Source organism: Centrocercus urophasianus, unplaced genomic scaffold (assembly GCF_019232065.1).
Source record: "Centrocercus urophasianus isolate 14NV4802_14NV808 unplaced genomic scaffold, USGS_Curo_1.0 seq_29, whole genome shotgun sequence".
NCBI lineage: Eukaryota > Metazoa > Chordata > Aves > Galliformes > Phasianidae > Centrocercus > Centrocercus urophasianus.
The window spans coordinates 9240120-9257606 of NW_024884855.1; the positions used below are offsets into that span (position 1 = coordinate 9240120).

The window sequence follows — 17487 nt, forward strand, 5'->3', positions numbered from 1 at the left end:
AGCAGTATCCTGATATCTAGCTGAGCTGTATGTGAATTATTACCTGCTCTGAAGTGTACACTGTGCTGGGTATAATAATTGGACTGCAGGGTACTTTGGTACTCTGGGATCTCTGTTACATGTGAACGTAGCTGTATTTTCTATGACCGTATTGCCAGGAACGTAACACGTTGGTCACAAACACGTGCAGAAATAACGGGCTGCCTTGAGGTCACGGTGAATTTGGTGCTTGTGGACTGTGATCCAACCTATCAGCAAGCATCTTCATGTCCAATACATGTTTTGAGTTCTGATCCATTTGATGAACCAGCCACGTTCTTGTCATAGTAAGCCTGCTTTCTGGCAGTCACTTGCTGATTATCTGTTTATCTCTAAGCACGGCTCTGCTCTGGTTTATGTGGGATGTTCCAAGCACTGACTGGTTTGACACTAGCATCATACTGAGACTGAGCTCTTTTCCACCCGCAGTCAGAGCTCAGCTGCATGGAAGGCAGTTGCACGTGTTCGTTCCCCACCAGCGAGCTGGAGAAGGTGCTTCCAGAAACCATCCTGTGTAAATACTACGAGCGGAAAGCCGAGGAGGAGGTGGCTGCTGCCTGTGCAGATGAGCTTGTCAGGTCAGTGCCCAGTGCGAGGTGCAAACTGATCAAACTGGTGTTAAAGAGTTCCCCAAGCCCCTAAATATGTGTCAGCTGTGGGACGGAGCTGCATTGCTATTTCAGGCTCCTGCCTGCCAGGCTGTTTTTACTCAGGTTGGCCTGCCTTTGGCTGGGAGCAGATTAAAGCTCAATACAGCTGTCTCCCTTAAGACTCGCTTGCAAACTCTTTGCTGATCCTCTATATCATACAGTCTAAAGTAGTGCTGAGTATATGACATTTTGATTGCAAACAGGGAAGTGATCGAAGAAATATGAGGAAAGGAACAGCAGTCAGCATATCCTTGCAGCAGGCATTTGCTTGGCAGCACTGTTAAGCACCACAGAGCTTTTTGACTAAATCCACTGTTGGCACCGTGCATTAATAGCCTCTTATTTTGGGCTGCAGGTGTCCCTTCTGTAACTTCCCAGCTCTACTGGACAACGATGTGAAGAGGTTCAGCTGCCCTAATCCCCGCTGCAGAAAGGTAACTGAGTGACATTTGCCACTGGGTCTCTTCTGGAGTGCTTGGTGCAGAGCTGAGCACAGCTCGTGCTTTGCAGCCTCAGCTGAGCTGAGGTCTCGTGTGGCTGCATGGAGCAGCAGTCAAGGTATTTGTTGGATCCTGCTGATGTTCTGTGTGTCTGGAGAGATGTATTCAGGGTACTGTTGATACAGACAACAGAATCCCTTTCATGTGGCAGGCTTGAAAGATGTTGGCTACAAAAGCTTCTACAAAACCTTAGGATGCTGTCTTGCATATACAGAAATGTTTTAAGTGAGCAGGGAGCCAGGTGTTTGAAAGGCAAATTGTAATACTTTGTCTAATGAAACTTCTGGAGAATGAGCTGAAACAAGCCTATACAAACTATTCTTAACATCTTACCTTTTTCTGTTATGCTGTCACTTGAATACAGGTTTGATTGGAATGGTCAGAAACTTGTCTGAAGAAGTCAATTCAAAGGGCAGAAAATCGTTGTGCTCTTCCTAAAGCTTGCTAATAGCCATAAAAGAAGAATCATAGGGTCCAATGGGGGAAAACTGGCTGCTGTGCTTCTGCACTGTCTGTTCTAGGGAAAAATAGAAGTGTAAAAACTGCTTCTCAGTTTCCTCAACATAAGCAGAGCCCTGCACACATCTGGTGGCCAATGCACTATTGGTGTTTGTCACAAAGCTACAAGGCAGCATGTGTGCTGTTAACCACTACGCTTAAATCACGTGCTGTGCTCACAGAGCTGCATACTCCTGCAGCAGAGTTTGTGGGTGCTTTGGACTTAGGCTTGTAGCTGCTGTAGTGTTGGGCTCTTGTAAGCAGTATGGCTGTTGGCCTGTGCTGGGAAAGCAAGAGAAAGCCAAATTCTGTCGTCTGTAGAGACTGAAGTTGCCAGCAGTGAAGTTTGCTTTCTTGAGGAGGGGTCTGATATCCGGGTTGGTTTTGCTAGTGCCCACCTCCACCTTCAGTTTGGGAAGAAATGCAGGGAGGAGCTGTGCAGGGCACTAGGTGGCACTGTCGATTCGTGTTCAACTCCGCTTTCCTTGTTTTGTTTTGTTTTAAATCTGTTTTTGCAAAACCCAAGCTGTCTTCAAAATGTGTGTGTGTCAGCAGCACAGAGCGGAATTCAGCCTCGAGAAACACAAACGTTCCAAATGTGCAAAAAAAATTTTTTTTGAATGCTTTTTTTTTTTTTTTTTTCCCCTAAAATGTGTAGAGTGGCACAGAAACTGTGATAAGAGGTCGGTGCTGAAATGTTCCTTTCCTTCTGGTTTGCTGTTTCATTTCCTTCCTATGCTGGGAATGATGCTGCTTGTCCATTCCCCTCCCCCTGCCCTGGGGTTGCAGCATTCCAGTGGGCTGGATTCCTGGTTTCCTGGACAGCTTGTGTTGATTCATTAGCTGAAAATCTGCTGAGTAGCTTAGAGCTCTTCTTAGAAGTCTGAACGACTTTAGGATTTGAAGGCAAGGATGAAGAATAGGGACAGCAGGATGTGGTGTTGTCTCATAGCAGCAACTTTGGTGATTCTTCTCATTCCCTGCTATCTTGTCTCTTTCCAGTATGAGGAATTTAAGTTAATGCTCTTGCTCGCAGGAAACCGTTGCCTTCAGGGAGGAAAGGGCTAGATTATCCCTTTCCTCTATGGGAACTCTGCAGAGGTTGGAGAGGATGCATTGGCTTTACTAGCAGTGCCTCTGGCAGACTCTGGGGTGGTGATGACTGATCCTGGAAGGAGTCCCTCTCTGGTTGGAAGGGCTGCATTTGCACAGCTGAACCTACAGCGAGGGGAGGTACAGAAAGCAAAAGGTCAGAAGGTGCCTCTGGAAACATCCAGGCTTTTACAGGGTGGGGAGAAGGGGACCAGGTGGTGGTCCTGTTGTGTTTCTGTGCTCTATCACCTGGATCCTTCATCTTGCTTGGAGAGTTTGTGTTCGTGCTCTGGCTTTCCTTTACATCTTGCATGGGGTGTTTGGGCCAGATATGGATGCGCTGTAAAATAAGTGATGGAAACCAGCTGGAAGCACTCCTGGCTGAACATGGGTTGGGCTTAACAGAGGAAGATCTGTAGGCATGCAGAGGTTGTGCATCCCTGTGCATCACACCTACATCTCCTGTAGTCTGACCCGCTGGCACCTCGCAGGAACCAGAACTCAGCTGTTAGAACCTCAGCCATGGGCAGAGCTGCTGGTCGCTGTCTGTAGCTCAGTGGGTGTCCATGGATGCATGCAGATGAGCCCATGCCATCTGCTGAGGCTGCTGAGGCTCCAGCTGTGCCGGGGGAAGTTGAGCTCTTTCTGAGGTGGCCAGGGCTTGAATCTTAATATTGCTAACTGCAGGCTGGAGGAGAAGCTTAATGAGTCGAGGAGAGCTGTTGCCCCAGCTACCCAAGAATAAAACCTACTGTGTTTGTCTGAGCTGGGGTGGGAGGGAGGGAGGCAGCTGTCACTCAGCAAGCTGACACGAGGGCCTGTTGGAGCTTTGAGGTTTTGCTCAGTGCCCCTCTGTTCCCAGAAGGGCTTTGTGCACTGAGCAGGTTCCCGGCAGCAGCAGGCTTGCTGGCCAGTTTGGTCAGCCTCCATCTTACCCTGAATTTCTCATTGCTAACCATGCGTGTTTCTCCTCCCTGCATTCCGACATAGCAAAGCTGGCAGTTGGGTAAAACCACGGGGGATACGAGTTGCTTGCTGACTTCCGAAGCGCTGGGAAGTGAGCGTGCGCTTCTGCACAATGGGAAAAGTTCTGTTTCCCACCAGGAAAGGAAACCCTTTACTTCTGCTCTGCCTCCCTCCTCCCAACGTCCTGTATTGTCCAGGAAGGCAAAGCTTTTGTTCCCAGCTGCTCGCTGCCATCCCAGTGCCTTGCTGTGGCCTGGGAAGGGCTCCCCCCTCTTTGCAGTCTCAGCACAAAGCACTGCAGGGCTTTCAGCCAGCCAGAGATGGAGAGGTGAGAGCTGCTGTTGCCATGGAAATTGTGTGTGCATGAAGCAGTGCTGGCCCTCTGGGTGCTGGAGAGCTCAAAACCTGAAGCTGAAGCCTACAGCCGCATCACAAGGACTTGCATTTCCAGCACTTTCCCTTAGAACTCCTTTGTGTGCCTTAGGATTTTTGCTAATTTGAACCAAGTTGTCTGCTGACTGGATGCAAAGAGGCGATTACACATGGCTGCAGTGTTAAATTGCATTGCTCTGGGATGGGGCAGCTGCCTCTCCTGTTCTCAGGGCTCTGCATTGCATCCTGCTAATGAGGTGGTGCTTAGGGAACGAGTTTGCCTGCTGGGTGTCCCCACTGCTGTGCTGGAGATGTGGGTGTCAGTGGAGATGTGGGATGGATCCCTGCCATCAGCTCTGTGTCTCTGGCTTGGGCTCTCTGAGCACAGCAGTCTTTGTGTGCGCTTTTAATTTGTGGAACAGAGGAGTGATGTTTTAAGGACTTATTTTCAAGCTGCTGGTGTTTCTCAGGATTGAGTGCAAGGTGCTGGCTAGGAGCAGATGCATCCAGCTGGTCTTCACCTTCATTTTCTGCTAGGAGTGAGACAGGTTTAAGCTTGTATGGAGCTCTGCCTAGCAAGCTGTGTCTGAACATGGCTTTTCTTAGCAGGGTGCTAACGCTGCATCCACAGCCCATGCTAATAAGTCACATTGTATGGTTCTCAGTGACTTCAGTGGGAGCAGCATTTCTTGCTGAAATAAGAAATGGCAAAACAGATCTAAGGTTACAAAAGCAGCTAATGGGGTGTGCTGTAGGCTCTGTGATCTCTCTACCTGTTGCAATAACGAGGCACACAGCTGTGCCTCATCCAGAGTCACAAAACAAGGCAACCCCTGCCACCTAGGATCCAGCTACAGGTGTGTTATGGGGCAACTGAGCTTGTCCCAAATGCCTCAGAGTAGGATTTGCATGTGGAGAATTACTTGGTTCTCCTTGCTTTGCAACATGTTTTCCCCACTGTTAGGAGTCTGCTGTCTCATTCTGCTTCCTGATGGCGCTGCAAACATTTCAGAGGCCCCCTGGTCCTGTTTCACTCTCTGTTCAGCCATTTTGATCACTACTGTCTGCAGTGCCTGGTTGAAGCCTGGTTGGTTGGATTTGCTTGTCGCTGATGGCGTAGCCCTGCAGCTTTAGTGCAGAGCAGAGCTGACGATGGCATTTGTTTATGGCAAACCCCTGTCACTTCTTCCTGGTGGCAGTGACCTTAGGGCCCATCTCCTGTGTTTAACTTCCCCTCCTCCCCTGTCTGTGTGAATGTGGTTCAGCAGAATTTGTGGAGATGGGGGAGAAATGGAAGCATGGTGTTGCTGCTGCTTTTACTGGCGGGATTTGGGAATGGAGCGCTCACGCCTGCGTGTGCCTTTGCCTGGAAGCCCATCCCCAGCTTGTGTGATCCAGCAGAAAGCTCAGGGCCCTTTTCAGGACTCTTCCATCCTCCCCCTCAGCTCCGCATGCCTGGAAACCCACAGCTCTGCAGCTCCCAGCTTTCTCCTCCAGCTCAGTGCCTCTGCTGCGCCCTTTTTAAATGAGCGCCGCGCATGGGAACGCGCTCTGCTCGCTCACTGCCAAAACCACAACAAATGGCAACTTTCCGTCTGTCATCTCGGCTCGAAGGCACTCGTGGCTGGGCAGGCGATTCATTTTTCTTCCATAAAAGGACACTGAAAGCCATCAGCAGGAGCCCTGCAGGGCGAGCGGCGATGCTATCGGCAGCAGTGCTGCGGTGGGAGCGCCCGTCATCTCCGTATCTCTTCCCAAAGGGATGGGCAAGAGGGAGAGACCGAGGCCGAAGGTGATTGAGGGTGCTGAGGTGATTGCAGGCGGCAGGTAACGCCCTGTCAGACCTCGTTGCCAAGTCCTAAAGGAAGGTAGATAACAGGAGGCTGCTCCTGATGCAGCAAAGCCTTAAAAGTACAGTCCTGCTCAGGAAGCGTGCGCGTGCCCGACCACGTGTTTCGTCCCATCGGGGTGTGCAGGGTCAAAGTTGCGTGGGGAGTGCTGAGAATCAGGAGATCTCCTCATCCCAAGCCTTGTGCTGGGCCGTGCCCTTCCCTTGTAGGGGGCTGCAGGGGAAGCTGTGTGCTCAGGGCTCTTGCTGCTTTCCAGCATCATGGTGCATGCCTGCTTGCTGCATTAGCAGCTGTCCCCTGCCCTAAAGGGAGCCTCTAGGGAAAGAAACAGCACCCAAGTTGTCTCCTGAACCCGAGACAGTCCTTGCCTTGTCTGTATCCCTGCTACCATCCTTTGGGATGCGTGCCAGTGGGCTGCAGGTGCTGTGCCAGCAGTTCACCTGGAAGGTTCCACCATGGGAGCTCAGGTGCTGCTGCTCTTACAAGGTCAGGTCTGTTTATGCAGCAATATCTGGAAATGCTTCATGTGATAAATGGGTCTGACAGAGGAGAGGGCAAAGCCCCACTTGAAAGTGGACTTGAGAAAGAGGTCAGTGTAAATGGGTATCTATTTCTTAAAGGAGACAAAGAAAAGAGCTGCTGAAAGCAAGAACTCAAAGTGGTCTCTTAAAAATAGACTGCGTAAGTCAGTGCAATTTCAAGCAACAAAGCTTACTCCTGTGCTTCGTTTCTGCCTTATATAGCAATATCCATTCAGGGAAAAGACAATTCTGCTGCTGTTTCCTGGCCAGTGAGTACCTCATCCAGGTCCGTAAGAGGCACTGCTGTTCTCCTTCACAGCCTTATTCCTTCTCCAAGGAAAGTGCCAGAGGTAACAGGCTGCACTTGGCTTTGTGTAGGTTGGGAACTTCAGCTTGGCTGTATAATGGCACCTGGCAGCATCTCACCCCTTTCCCACAGCCCTGTTTGCCCCTCGTTTAGGTGAGAATATGGCAGATGTCAAGCTGCCCCATGGCCAACCAGCTGGGGCTGCCCCCACCTGCAGACTGTGCTTGGGGCAGAGCAGGGCCCAGGGACCCGCTGCCAGAGCTGTGAACTTGGCCTTTGTCTCCTGGTTCCTTTGAAAGAGGTCAGCACAAAGCGGAACAACAAGAAGAGAGGGAGTAGTGTAAGCTGATCGCTAACAGGGAGAAACCCTAAACCTCTGTACGGAGCAGAGCGCTCGGGTTGCTCGGTTGGTTTGATTTTTAAGCATGAAGTAACCTGGCCTCTTGTGTCACAGCAGGTAGCAGTGGTGCTGAGCTGCCCTGGGTCTGCGGGGTCAGCTTAGGACAGGGCATAGAATATCCGGAGTTGGAAGGGACCCACAAGGCTCATCGAGTCCATCTCCTGGGGAGGTGCCCTCCCCAGTGCCGCTTACAAAAGCAGGGGTGAGTTTGGGGTGAGAACCTGCGTGGTGCTACCTGTGTTTGCAGAGCATCGCAGTGGATGCATCAGCATTTTGCTGCTGTGGTGAAATGGAGGTTGGAGGGGATGGAAAAAGGCTGTTCTCAAAGCCAATTTAAAAACATTGTTCTGACCTTACTCAAAATGCTGCATCTTTCGTCTCTCTTTCCTCCCCCTCACATTCCTCTCATAGTAATCACTGATCTCTAACCTCAGCTTCATCTGCTTCAGCTAACCACTAAAAACAACAACAAAAAAAAGAAAATACCAATCCAACAGAAACAAGACTTTCTGCACACACCTTGTCCTGTACTGTAGTGCTTCCAGGGCAGAGTAATCTTTGGAGGGCCATGAGTCAGCAGCAGAGGTTTTGCATAGCTCTGTGGCAGGGTGGCTGAATGATTGCCTCTTCCTTGGGGCCAGAGCACCCAGATGCCATAGCCTGAGCTATGCAGCATGAGGAAATGTTTTGCTTCTCCTTTCTGTTTGCACATAAACAGGTTTCAGCAGATGACACAGTCATCAGACTTCCTGGGCTAGCGCAGTGCTGCTGCAGCTGATGTCCATTTTGGAGGCTGTCAATTGAGTTTGTTTCCTAATTTGGTCACAGCATGCTCAGGGCTGGCCTGCTTTCCTCTTTTTTCAAACACTGGTCCCTTTTATATCATTGTCATGGAGGGGAAGCTGGCTGTGTCAGAGGACCTCCAGCCCTTCTCACTTCCTCCCTGCAGAGGAAGTGATACTTGAATGGGCTCTTTGACAAAGCCATGCAGCTCTGAAGCTGATCTTTTCAGCCTTTTCCTTCTTTGCCCCTCTTTCATGAGCTCATCCCAATAAGCCTGCTGGCATTCCATCCTCCTGGGCAGTCCTTTGAGCTGGAGGATTGGCAGATAATTCTCTGAGCTGAAAGAGAGAGCTGTACTGATGAGAAGTAGTAACTGATATACGTGGATGCATGGGAAGAACGATGTGATTCCAGCCTCAGCTAATGGGAGCAGCACCTGTGTTGTTTTGTTTCAGACATACTAACAAGAGGCCTGGCACTAAGGGAAGTGGAAATGCCAAACACTGGGGGAGAAATGGCATGGCTGGTCAGTCCTGCTGAATGACCTTTAAGTTAGTGTGCAAATCCTCAAGAAAACTGCAGCTTGCACTGCCCTTCAGAAGAGGCTGCTGTTCTGAGCTGGAGCAGAACGAGCCCCAGATGAGCTGCAGGATGCCTGGCATGCAGTAGGCAATGCAGCCTCTGTGGCCCGCTTTCACTCAGCATGAACAGCTGAGGAATCAATACCAGATACAGAGCTTTCTTGTATTTCTGTGCTGTGTGTAGGTGGGGAGCAGCTTCCAGCTGAGCCAGTGGAAGACAGCTTCATTTGCTGCCTTATGGGGACGGAGCCATTGCTGTTGGGGGAGTTGCCCCCTGTGTTGCAAGAGAGTCCCTGCCTTTAGAAGCAGGAGGGGATGCTGGCTTGTCTACCACTATCCAGCACCTATTTCAGGTCCGGAGCACATGAGATAAAAAGCTTCAGCAGAGCCACAGGGTGAAGGTGCACCGCGAGCAGTGCGACTGTGGGCACTGAAGGTCTGTCAGTGAGTGGGCAGAGATGGGCTGATGTCTGCAGAGCGCCCTCAGAGAGGTGAAACGTCACTGCGTGTCATCAGTGGCTGCCCAGAGCCTCTGGCTTTGGAATGGTGAGTAACGGAGAAATGCAGACAGCAAGTGGTGAGGCAGCATTGCTGCCAGGGGAAAGGGAAGGTGAAACACAAGGTTTCTTCTCCTTTAGTAGAAATCTCCTCGGTGTGTCATTTGGCGTTCACGTGTTATCTCCTAGTTAGGCATGACTGACTCACCCAGTGTTTCCACCTGAAAGGAATGGTAGGTTTGGAGGTATGCAGCTGATAATCTCAGGAGGCTGTCACTCCTCTTCCTCCTCCCTCCCTTCTGCTGCCCCCCAGAATGCATTCTCTTATTGCTTTTAACCTTCAAGCCTCTTTTCTTCTTCTCTCTCCCTTACTACTCCTGCATTATTAATGGAGCTGTAGCAATCCAGCCAGAACGCTGGCATTACTAATTACTACATGGAGCAGAGGAATGTGGAACAAGATAGAAACTGGGTTGGGAAATACTGTCATTGTAAAATGATAGTATCAGGAGTGCAGAGCAGAACTCCATGTGTGTGCAGGTTTGCATTGGAAACAGCCTCCCTTGGCTGCAGCACACCCGTGTGTGCTCACCATGTGTCCTCCTCACTCCTCTGCTACGTGCACTTGAGGGGACCATCTTGCACACAGCAAAGGGTTTGCAGAGCTGAGATTTCCAGAGCTGTGTTGTGCTGGGAACGCTTCAAGCACCACAGCATCCGTGTGCTCTTTGTTGGCAGGGCTGCAGCATGAAGCCCCTTCTGTTGGTGTCAAAGGCTGAGGAAGCGTAAGTGATGTTTTATTTTCACATTCAGCAAGAGCCTGTCACGCTCGATGCATTGAAATTGTCCTTGGTAGTACCAAGGGCATCCTACAGCAGCAAGCAGCTCTCCATGCTCCATATAAAAGAATATGGCTGCTATGAAATCAGAACGAGAACATTATTTTGGATGTGCAGCAATTAACCTGCAAATAACGGGCTGCTGTAAGCATAAGGAATTGCCTGTCCGTCCTGCTGCTGGTTAATGGGGCTGTGCTTTTTCACTCCATTGGGCAGAGCGTCGGCTCAGGGCTGTGGCATCCCTTGGAGGCATTGCTGCACATGTTTGTGTGTCATGGGGTGCACGTGGAAAGGGAAGTGTCACAGGCTGCACGATGTGTGGCTGTTATGGAATGTGATGGTTTTGAAGAAAGCAATCTCTTCAAATGCTTGCTTTCATTGCTGTCCTCTCTGAAACAGTTAAAAGAGCTGAAATACGTAGGTCAGCACTAAAATGCAGATACAAGCAGTGTGTGCTGGCAAAAGAAGGCAGTTCCTCTTCCCCAAAAGATGCTTTAAAAAAAAGAGAAGGGGGAAAAAGGCAAACAGTTGAAGTCTGATCTATTACTGTTGCCTCTGCCCACATGTGGGGGGAGTGTATAAGCTCACCTGGTGATGGGCGTGAGGTGCATGGCTTGGCAAGGCAGCCAGCATAAGGTGGCAAGCTCCTTTCAGAGCCACTTGGAGACCAGGGAGGGGATTTCATATTGCTTCCTTCTCCATGGCTCTGGTCTTGCTGGACGTGGCTGTAGACTGGAAGAGGGAAAATTTAGGTTGGATGTTAGGAAGAAATCCTTCGCTCAGAGGGCGGTGAGGCGCTGGCTCTGCTCCCAGCGCAGTGGATGCCCATCCCTGGAGCTGCCCGAGGCCATGGCTGGGCTGTAGGCAGCCTGGTGGGGGGCAGCCAGCCCACGGTTGGAGCTGGATGATCTTTAAGGTCCCTCCCAACCTGAAGCATCTCCCTTGATGGGGCTGGCCAACTTTATTTTTCTCCGAGATGAACCGACACGTAGGGTTGGATCCTGGTTCATGGTTCAGGTGGTGGGGCTGCGCTCCGTGCCAGTAATTCCTAGCACGTTTTTAATATAACTGTTGTGGAGCTGGAGAGGTCCAAAGTTTGCGACCCCAGTGTTCTTCTGTAGGAGGTGAGTACTGACTTGCCTTTAAAATTGAGCAGTGTCAGGAAGGCAAATGCTTCCTCTACCCAAAATTTCATGCTCACGTATTTAATTAAAAGGTGATGGGGTTAATGAAGCTTTGAGTGCATAAAGCCTCATTCCTTGAATTTAATTTCCTTTGATTGCTCCAGAGACTGAAATTCCCAGCTATGGCAGCCCCCTAACAGGTGAATTGAGGAACTGGAAAGGAGCGATTTGAATCATCTCACTCTGTGCCAGCTTCTTCCTCTTCTGCTCATTTTTCTCATCTTTGGTTGAAAGGGGATTAGATGAGAAAACGCTTTAAGTCAGTGTTTGAACTTGGTGATGGAATTGGCTGATCTGAGAGCTGCTGCCACCTTGGAGGGTTTCTGCAAATTGTGTCACTCATCCCCAGCGTGTTACAGGAGGCTGAGTGCATACAAGTGTTTTCTCTTCCCACCCTAATAGCTGCCGCTGCAGTCACCACCAGTGGGGTTGAGTTGGGGTTAATTTAATGCACATCTAATGCTGGAACAAAGGGAGTAACATGTAATGGGAGTTCTGCCACAGCTTAGCTCCTTTTGGAGGTGTAAGCTGCCAAAGGTTGGCTGCTAGGAAAGATGTCTTCTCAGAAAGGGTGTTCAGGCACTGGCACTGCTGCTGGGGAGTGGGGGTTCCCTGGAGGTGTTCCAGACGTGGCACTGAGGGACGTGGTTTGGTGTCATGGTGGGGATGGGTTGACAGTTGGACTTGGTGTTTTCAGTGGTGCTTTCCAACCATAATGATGCTGTGATTCTTTAAAAACATTTGGGATTTTTATAGCAGCACCTCCTTGAGGTGGTGGGGGAACCCACTGTGAGCAGCTGGTACATGGCAGTGCCAAGAGAGCAGCCCCTACATGAAGAGGTATTTAAGAGCTTTTGGGCTTCCCCAGTAAGAATCCTGGGATGCTAGAATGGTTGGAAGGGACCTCAAAGATCATTCGCCCCCAACCCTTGCTGTGGGCTGAATGCCCTCAGCCAGATCAGGCTTACCCAGAGCCCATCCAGCCTGGCCTTGGAAACCTCCAGCCACAGCCAGTAACTGCAGGCTGGGTTTTGGAGCAGAGGTGATGCTTAATGGTGTCTGTGCCCCTGCCGGTGCGAGCAGAGCAGCTGCTGGTCCTGAGCTGGGGGAGCATTAATGGAATGTGCTGGGCTGATGTAAAACATCACTGCGTGTTTTGGGGCTGAGGTCAGCAGGACTGAAAGCTGATGGGAGTTTAATGCCGAGTCCGCCTCTCGAAGCAGAGGGGTCAAACAAGAGAGCTGCAGTTAATGGAAACGTGAGTCCACTTGTCATAAATCAGTGCTGAAATACGAGGTGGGGGGAGCTGCATCCTGCAGCCAGCCCTGCGCCTGCAACCACCCATTAGCTGCTCAGCTGCCTCACAGCAGCTTTAAAAGGGGCAAATAGGGGATGGGAGGCTTAGGGAGGGTTTTCATCTGAGTGCTGGGAGGGCACTGCCTCTGCCATCCCCACAGGTCTGTGGGTCTGACCATTGGGATGTGGCAGGAGGGCAGCTGAGATATAAATGGGGAGATGGCATCAGTCAGGTTTCGGCTGCTGGGACCTCCCAGGGCACACAGGGAAGCAGTGAGAGGTCAGAAACAAAGCACACTTGGCACCGTTTTAAGATCCTACAGCTTTTAAAAACAAATCTTGTATTAAAAAAAAAAAACCAAAAAAGTAAAGAGCAGCATTTTTCTAGACAGTGAGAAGTCTGCCTTCCAGCCCCACCAACTGACTTCCCGTAAAGCCGAATGCTGTAACCTGTTTTTTGCCAACAAGATAATGCTTTATTGCTCTATTTATTCTTATTTAAAAGGGGCTGCTTTGACTTCCTTTTTCTGTTGGAAGTGTGCATGTCTTGAAGCTACATCTCAAAGCCCTGTTGAAATTGGGGTCTGTCTTTGGGGCTGCTGCTGAAAACGCAGCGCCGTGAGCTGCTAGTGGCAGAGGTGCCATTCAGACATGGAGGTGAGCATCTCTCCCCAAGGCCTCTTCTGTACTGAAAGCCTCCCCACGATGCCCAGCCCCACACAAACCAGCAGATCCTGCTGCAGCTGGAAGCTGTTCCCTTTCTGGGCCCTCCTCGAAGGGCGGAGGTTAAAGCAAAGCAGATGCTCTTGGACATGTCTCTGCTCTTCTGCTGAGAGTACTGGAGGCTGTCCTTGGCTCCCAGCATGTGAAGTGAGGATGCATCCACCTATATGCGAGCAGATGTCAAAGTGGGGGGAAAAATACAAACAGCCTGAAAGAGCTGATCCCCTGGTGAGCCTTTGGTGTTACTGTGATAGCTCCATCCTAATGTTTGTGTGTGCTGTTATCCCTCCGAGTGCAGTCCCAGCGCTCTCCCCAAACAAGGGAACGGGTTGCGGCGGTCGGAGCAGGACGGAGTTCAGGTAGCTGCATCCCGTGCCCCTTTGTTTGCCAGCAGTTGGCTCCTGCTGCTATATTTAGTTTCCCTTGGCCTCCCGGAATGAGCACATAGAACCTTTCTAGATATGGAGATAGGCACCACACCAACTCGCTCGGAGCAGCAGCTTGCCAACTTCTGCAGCTCTGCTGTTGTTTTGAGCCCTGGCTTTCACCCTTCCCGTGTTTGGGGCTGTGCAGAGGGCGGTGAGATGAGGTTATGTGAATGGGACTTGTTTTTGTGCTGTGCATGCACTCGAGACCTGGGCTGTTTTTCAAGGAAGGCTCCTGGAGAGTGTTTTGCTGGGCCCTCTGCGGTGTGGTTTATGTGTGAGGAGCAAAGAGTACCACAGCCAACCCGTTCAGATGCTCCCAGAGGTAACTTTGTCTTTCTGTGAGATCCCCATCTCGATCAACTCTGACCTGTGTAATTAAATGAAGCTTTATTTTTTTTCCTTCCTGGAACTTGGTTCTGGTTGCAGCTGTTGTACGAGCTATAGATTTGGAGATCTGTGTCAGAAAACCATGACTTCAGACCACTGGGATTTTTGTGGGTGGGTGAAAGTGATAACAGATTAATGAGTTTTGCTGAGCATCTCCATCTGCCAGACTAAACCCTGCTCTGCGCTGGAGACCGAGTGCAGCTGTCTGAGCCGCTCCTCTGAAAGCAAAGCTCTGCTCGTAGAGGCACGACTGACCCAGAGCTCAGAAACTGGCACTCAGAAACTGCTCTCAAGGTGGCCTTTCCTGCTCCAATCACTGATTACATGGGGAAATGCAGGTGATGCTCTTGGGGCTGGGTGGGAGCCCCAGGTGCTCCCCAGATGTGTGAATTGGGTTCATCATCTTCTTCATCTGCATTTGGAGCTCTTATCGCAGTGACACTTGAGTTGCCTTCGTTATGCATTGCCTCTGTAAGTAGATAAATTAAAAGGTGCTGTGTGAAATCAGATATCTCACTCCCAGTGTGTGCAACTCAAAAAGGAGGAACACGACTGGGCTTCAGTAGCTGTGCACTGCCATGTGTGAGTGCACCCACGTGCTCTCCAATTGCAGCTGGCTCAGATCCATCACGAGGGCAGCTGGAGCATCCTGCTGGGATAGGGCTGGGGTGAGCAGTGGGATGGCCAGAGCTGCAGAAGCTGCTGTGCATTAGTTGGGGCTCTGAGCTCTGCCATTCCCTCCTGTGAGCCCTGAAAGCTGAATGATGTGACTGTTGGATAGGGGATGTTGTCCTTCACCTGGATCCTGTCATACGTGGGGAGTTGCCGTGGCCAGACACGGTTCACATGTTGTTACTGTGATAGTGAGTGTTATTCTTCACTTTGTTTTGTTGTAGCAGTGGTATCTGTTGGTGCCCAGAAACTATCAGTGGAAGGACTGTGACTATCAGTGTGCCCATACCACGTGCTGCCCTGCTGCTCTGCACCATTCCTCATGTTCTTGTTGTTTTTCAGGCTGGATATGCAGCCCCTGTGCCACAGAGTCCAAAGGCACTGGGGAGCTGCAGGGTGTGGGGGGAAGGCTGGCTTCACTGGTCTGGGTATGCAGAACTGAAAGGTATTTATTCAATGCTCTGGTTGGAGATGCTTGTATGCAGCAAGTTGTGCAATGCACCAGAACAGACCCGCATTCTCTCACTTGTCTCCCACATGGGCTCATTACAAATATTTGTTGGGAAGATGCAGAATTCCCACGATCTGTGTGTCTGCTTTCCTCCAGGCTGCTTTTTGTTCAGAGCGCCTGCCTGGTGATGCCTGGAGTACCTCAGGCCCTGTGCTCTGCCTTCTAAGGTCTCTTTAAGGTGCTGTCCTTAAAATCTAGCTGGGCAGCCACACTGAAGCACAGCACATCACCATGGAGAAGTGGAAGAAAGCAGCTTAATTAGCAGGAAAGCTGCTGGAGCCCTTGGTCTTGCATGCTGGGGTTGTGGAGCCAGAGGAAGCAGATCTTTCTTTCTTTGTGTAGTGGCATTAATTACACCTCTTTGTTCAGATTCTTAGTTAAGAATGACAGGAAGCTAGAAGACTCTTAAACTATAGAAAGTATTCTGTGAGATGTAGAAATGCTGCCTGCCAGTAAGTTGCTGAAGCCAAGTGTTTCAAGAGAAATGCTGTGAGGTCACTGGTGAGGCTGTGCATGAGCACCATCAGAGATGTACACAGCAGGTAGCAGTGAGGCAGCACTGAGTTGGGGTGAACCTGTGCTTGGAGCCAGCCAGTTGTCTTTGTATCGAGCTGGATACCTTGGTTAGGGAGGAAAAAGGGAAATGTTAAACTTAGTTGTAAATGGAACTTTTGATAAGGGAGAAAATGGTGTTATATGATGCCCTAGTTTGATGCTCACTCTTGGTTTTGTTCTGGATTGAAACCAATGGCTTTAGCACCATTAAAATCTGTAGCCTCACTCCTTCTAGCTGCTTCTCAGGTTGTCCAGGCTGAGCCAGCCTAGGTGTGAACAGATGAGGCTGGGTGACAGCCAAGGACTGCAGAAGGTGGGAGCCTGGATTCCATAGGCAGTGCTCTCCTGGGGACCTTACAGCATGCTAAATAGTGCTGCCACAGGAGAGGTCTTGGAACCCGTGTGATGGAAGAGCGTCGGGACAAACTCAGGGAGAAGGTGTGTGGGGAGCTCTGAGACCAAGTGCTACCAGTGGTGCAGAATGCCTGCCCTGTCCATGGGGGGCTTGCTTGTGTCCTTTGCTGTGCTGGAAACAGTACAGTCTCAGCAGCTTCCTAGCAGAAGACACTGTGCTCTCAGTCACAGTCATTTTGCTGCTAAAAAGCCAGCAGCGTGTTGATGCTCAGAAATCAGAGGTCTCTATGAAAAGGGCTGTAGGTAATGACTGTGCCTCCACTTCGGGCTTGAACTCTGCAGAACAGCCTTCGTTTGAGCGTGTTGCTTTAAGCAGCTGTTGTTACATGCCATGGGTAGTCATTTCTGCATGTATATACGTGGGGAAAGGTTATGGCTTTAGCTGGGGTCTGTTGTTTTCCTGCTATGAGCTGGTGCAGGGAGGTCCCGTGCTGGGTTCTGCTCTGTACTTCTGTTTGCAGCTTTCCACTTAGCATCACCTACAGATGCCTGTGCATGTAGCAGCACTCCACCTTCTGCTTCGTATTTTAAGAATCTCTTTTTTCCCTCCCAGTAACTTTTCCAAGTGGATTAGTGGGGGTCACCAAGGCATCCACATCAGTGAAATGTCGCCATCACCCCCTGCTCCACGCCAGCACCACACTCCACTGCTTATCAACCAGCGCTTCAGTGATCCTAATAGCTGTGTCACAGCGTGATTAACAGGAAATCAAGGCAGATATTTGTGGTTCCTTTCAAGGTACTTTGTTCATCCAGGAGCATAAAGCCTGCAGACCTGGTTCGTGTGGGCCCAGAGGGATCTTGCCAAGCTGGTTGTTTCGGTGCTGTGCCAGCATCCAACTGCAGCTTGGTTGTGAGTAAAGGGATCATAGAATCATGGAGGTTGGAAAAGCCCTCTCAGATCCAATCCCACCCCGTCCCACTGTGCCCACTGGTCACATCCTCACTTCTCTCAAACACCTCCAGGGACGGTGACCCCACCGCTCCCCGGGCAGAAGTGCCAGTGCATCTCTGCTCTCTCTGAGAAGAAATGTTTCCTGATAGCCAACCTCAACCTCCCCTGATGCAACTTAAGGCCATTCTATCATCCAGTCATTGTTACCTGGGGAATAAATACAAAGGCGAAGCAAAGAAGTCGAGGCTGAAAGGCTGGAGAGGAATGTATGAGGTGTCTTTTTAGCATTAAATGCCTGGGGAGGCAGCGTGAGCTGGGAGGCGATGGTTTTAGTTGTAGTGAAGAGTGGTTCCTTTATTTGTCTGGGGCTCTGTGGGTTTCTGGACCTCAGGGAGCGATGCAAGTGGACCAGCGAGGTGGGGCTTTCTTCTTCCGGGACAGCACAGCTGGTAACAAGGCTGGGGTGCCCAAAGGGAGGGTTCCTTGTAGTTCTGTGTTTGGGAGTTTTGTTCTGAATGGGCTGCTGA

At 50.5% G+C, this 17487-nt stretch overlaps 1 protein-coding gene across 4 annotated transcripts in view; it reads left to right on the forward strand.

Annotated features, from left to right (window-relative positions):
* RNF216 (ring finger protein 216) overlaps positions 1 to 17487 on the forward strand; it is a 62842-nt gene that overhangs the window by 20859 nt on the left and 24496 nt on the right. For all 4 annotated transcript variants that reach the window (XM_042827910.1, XM_042827908.1, XM_042827911.1 and 1 more), the window contains 2 exons: positions 469 to 617; positions 1045 to 1123. In XM_042827910.1, coding sequence (XP_042683844.1) covers positions 469 to 617; positions 1045 to 1123 — 228 coding nt within the window. The remainder of the gene's footprint in view (positions 1 to 468; positions 618 to 1044; positions 1124 to 17487) is intronic.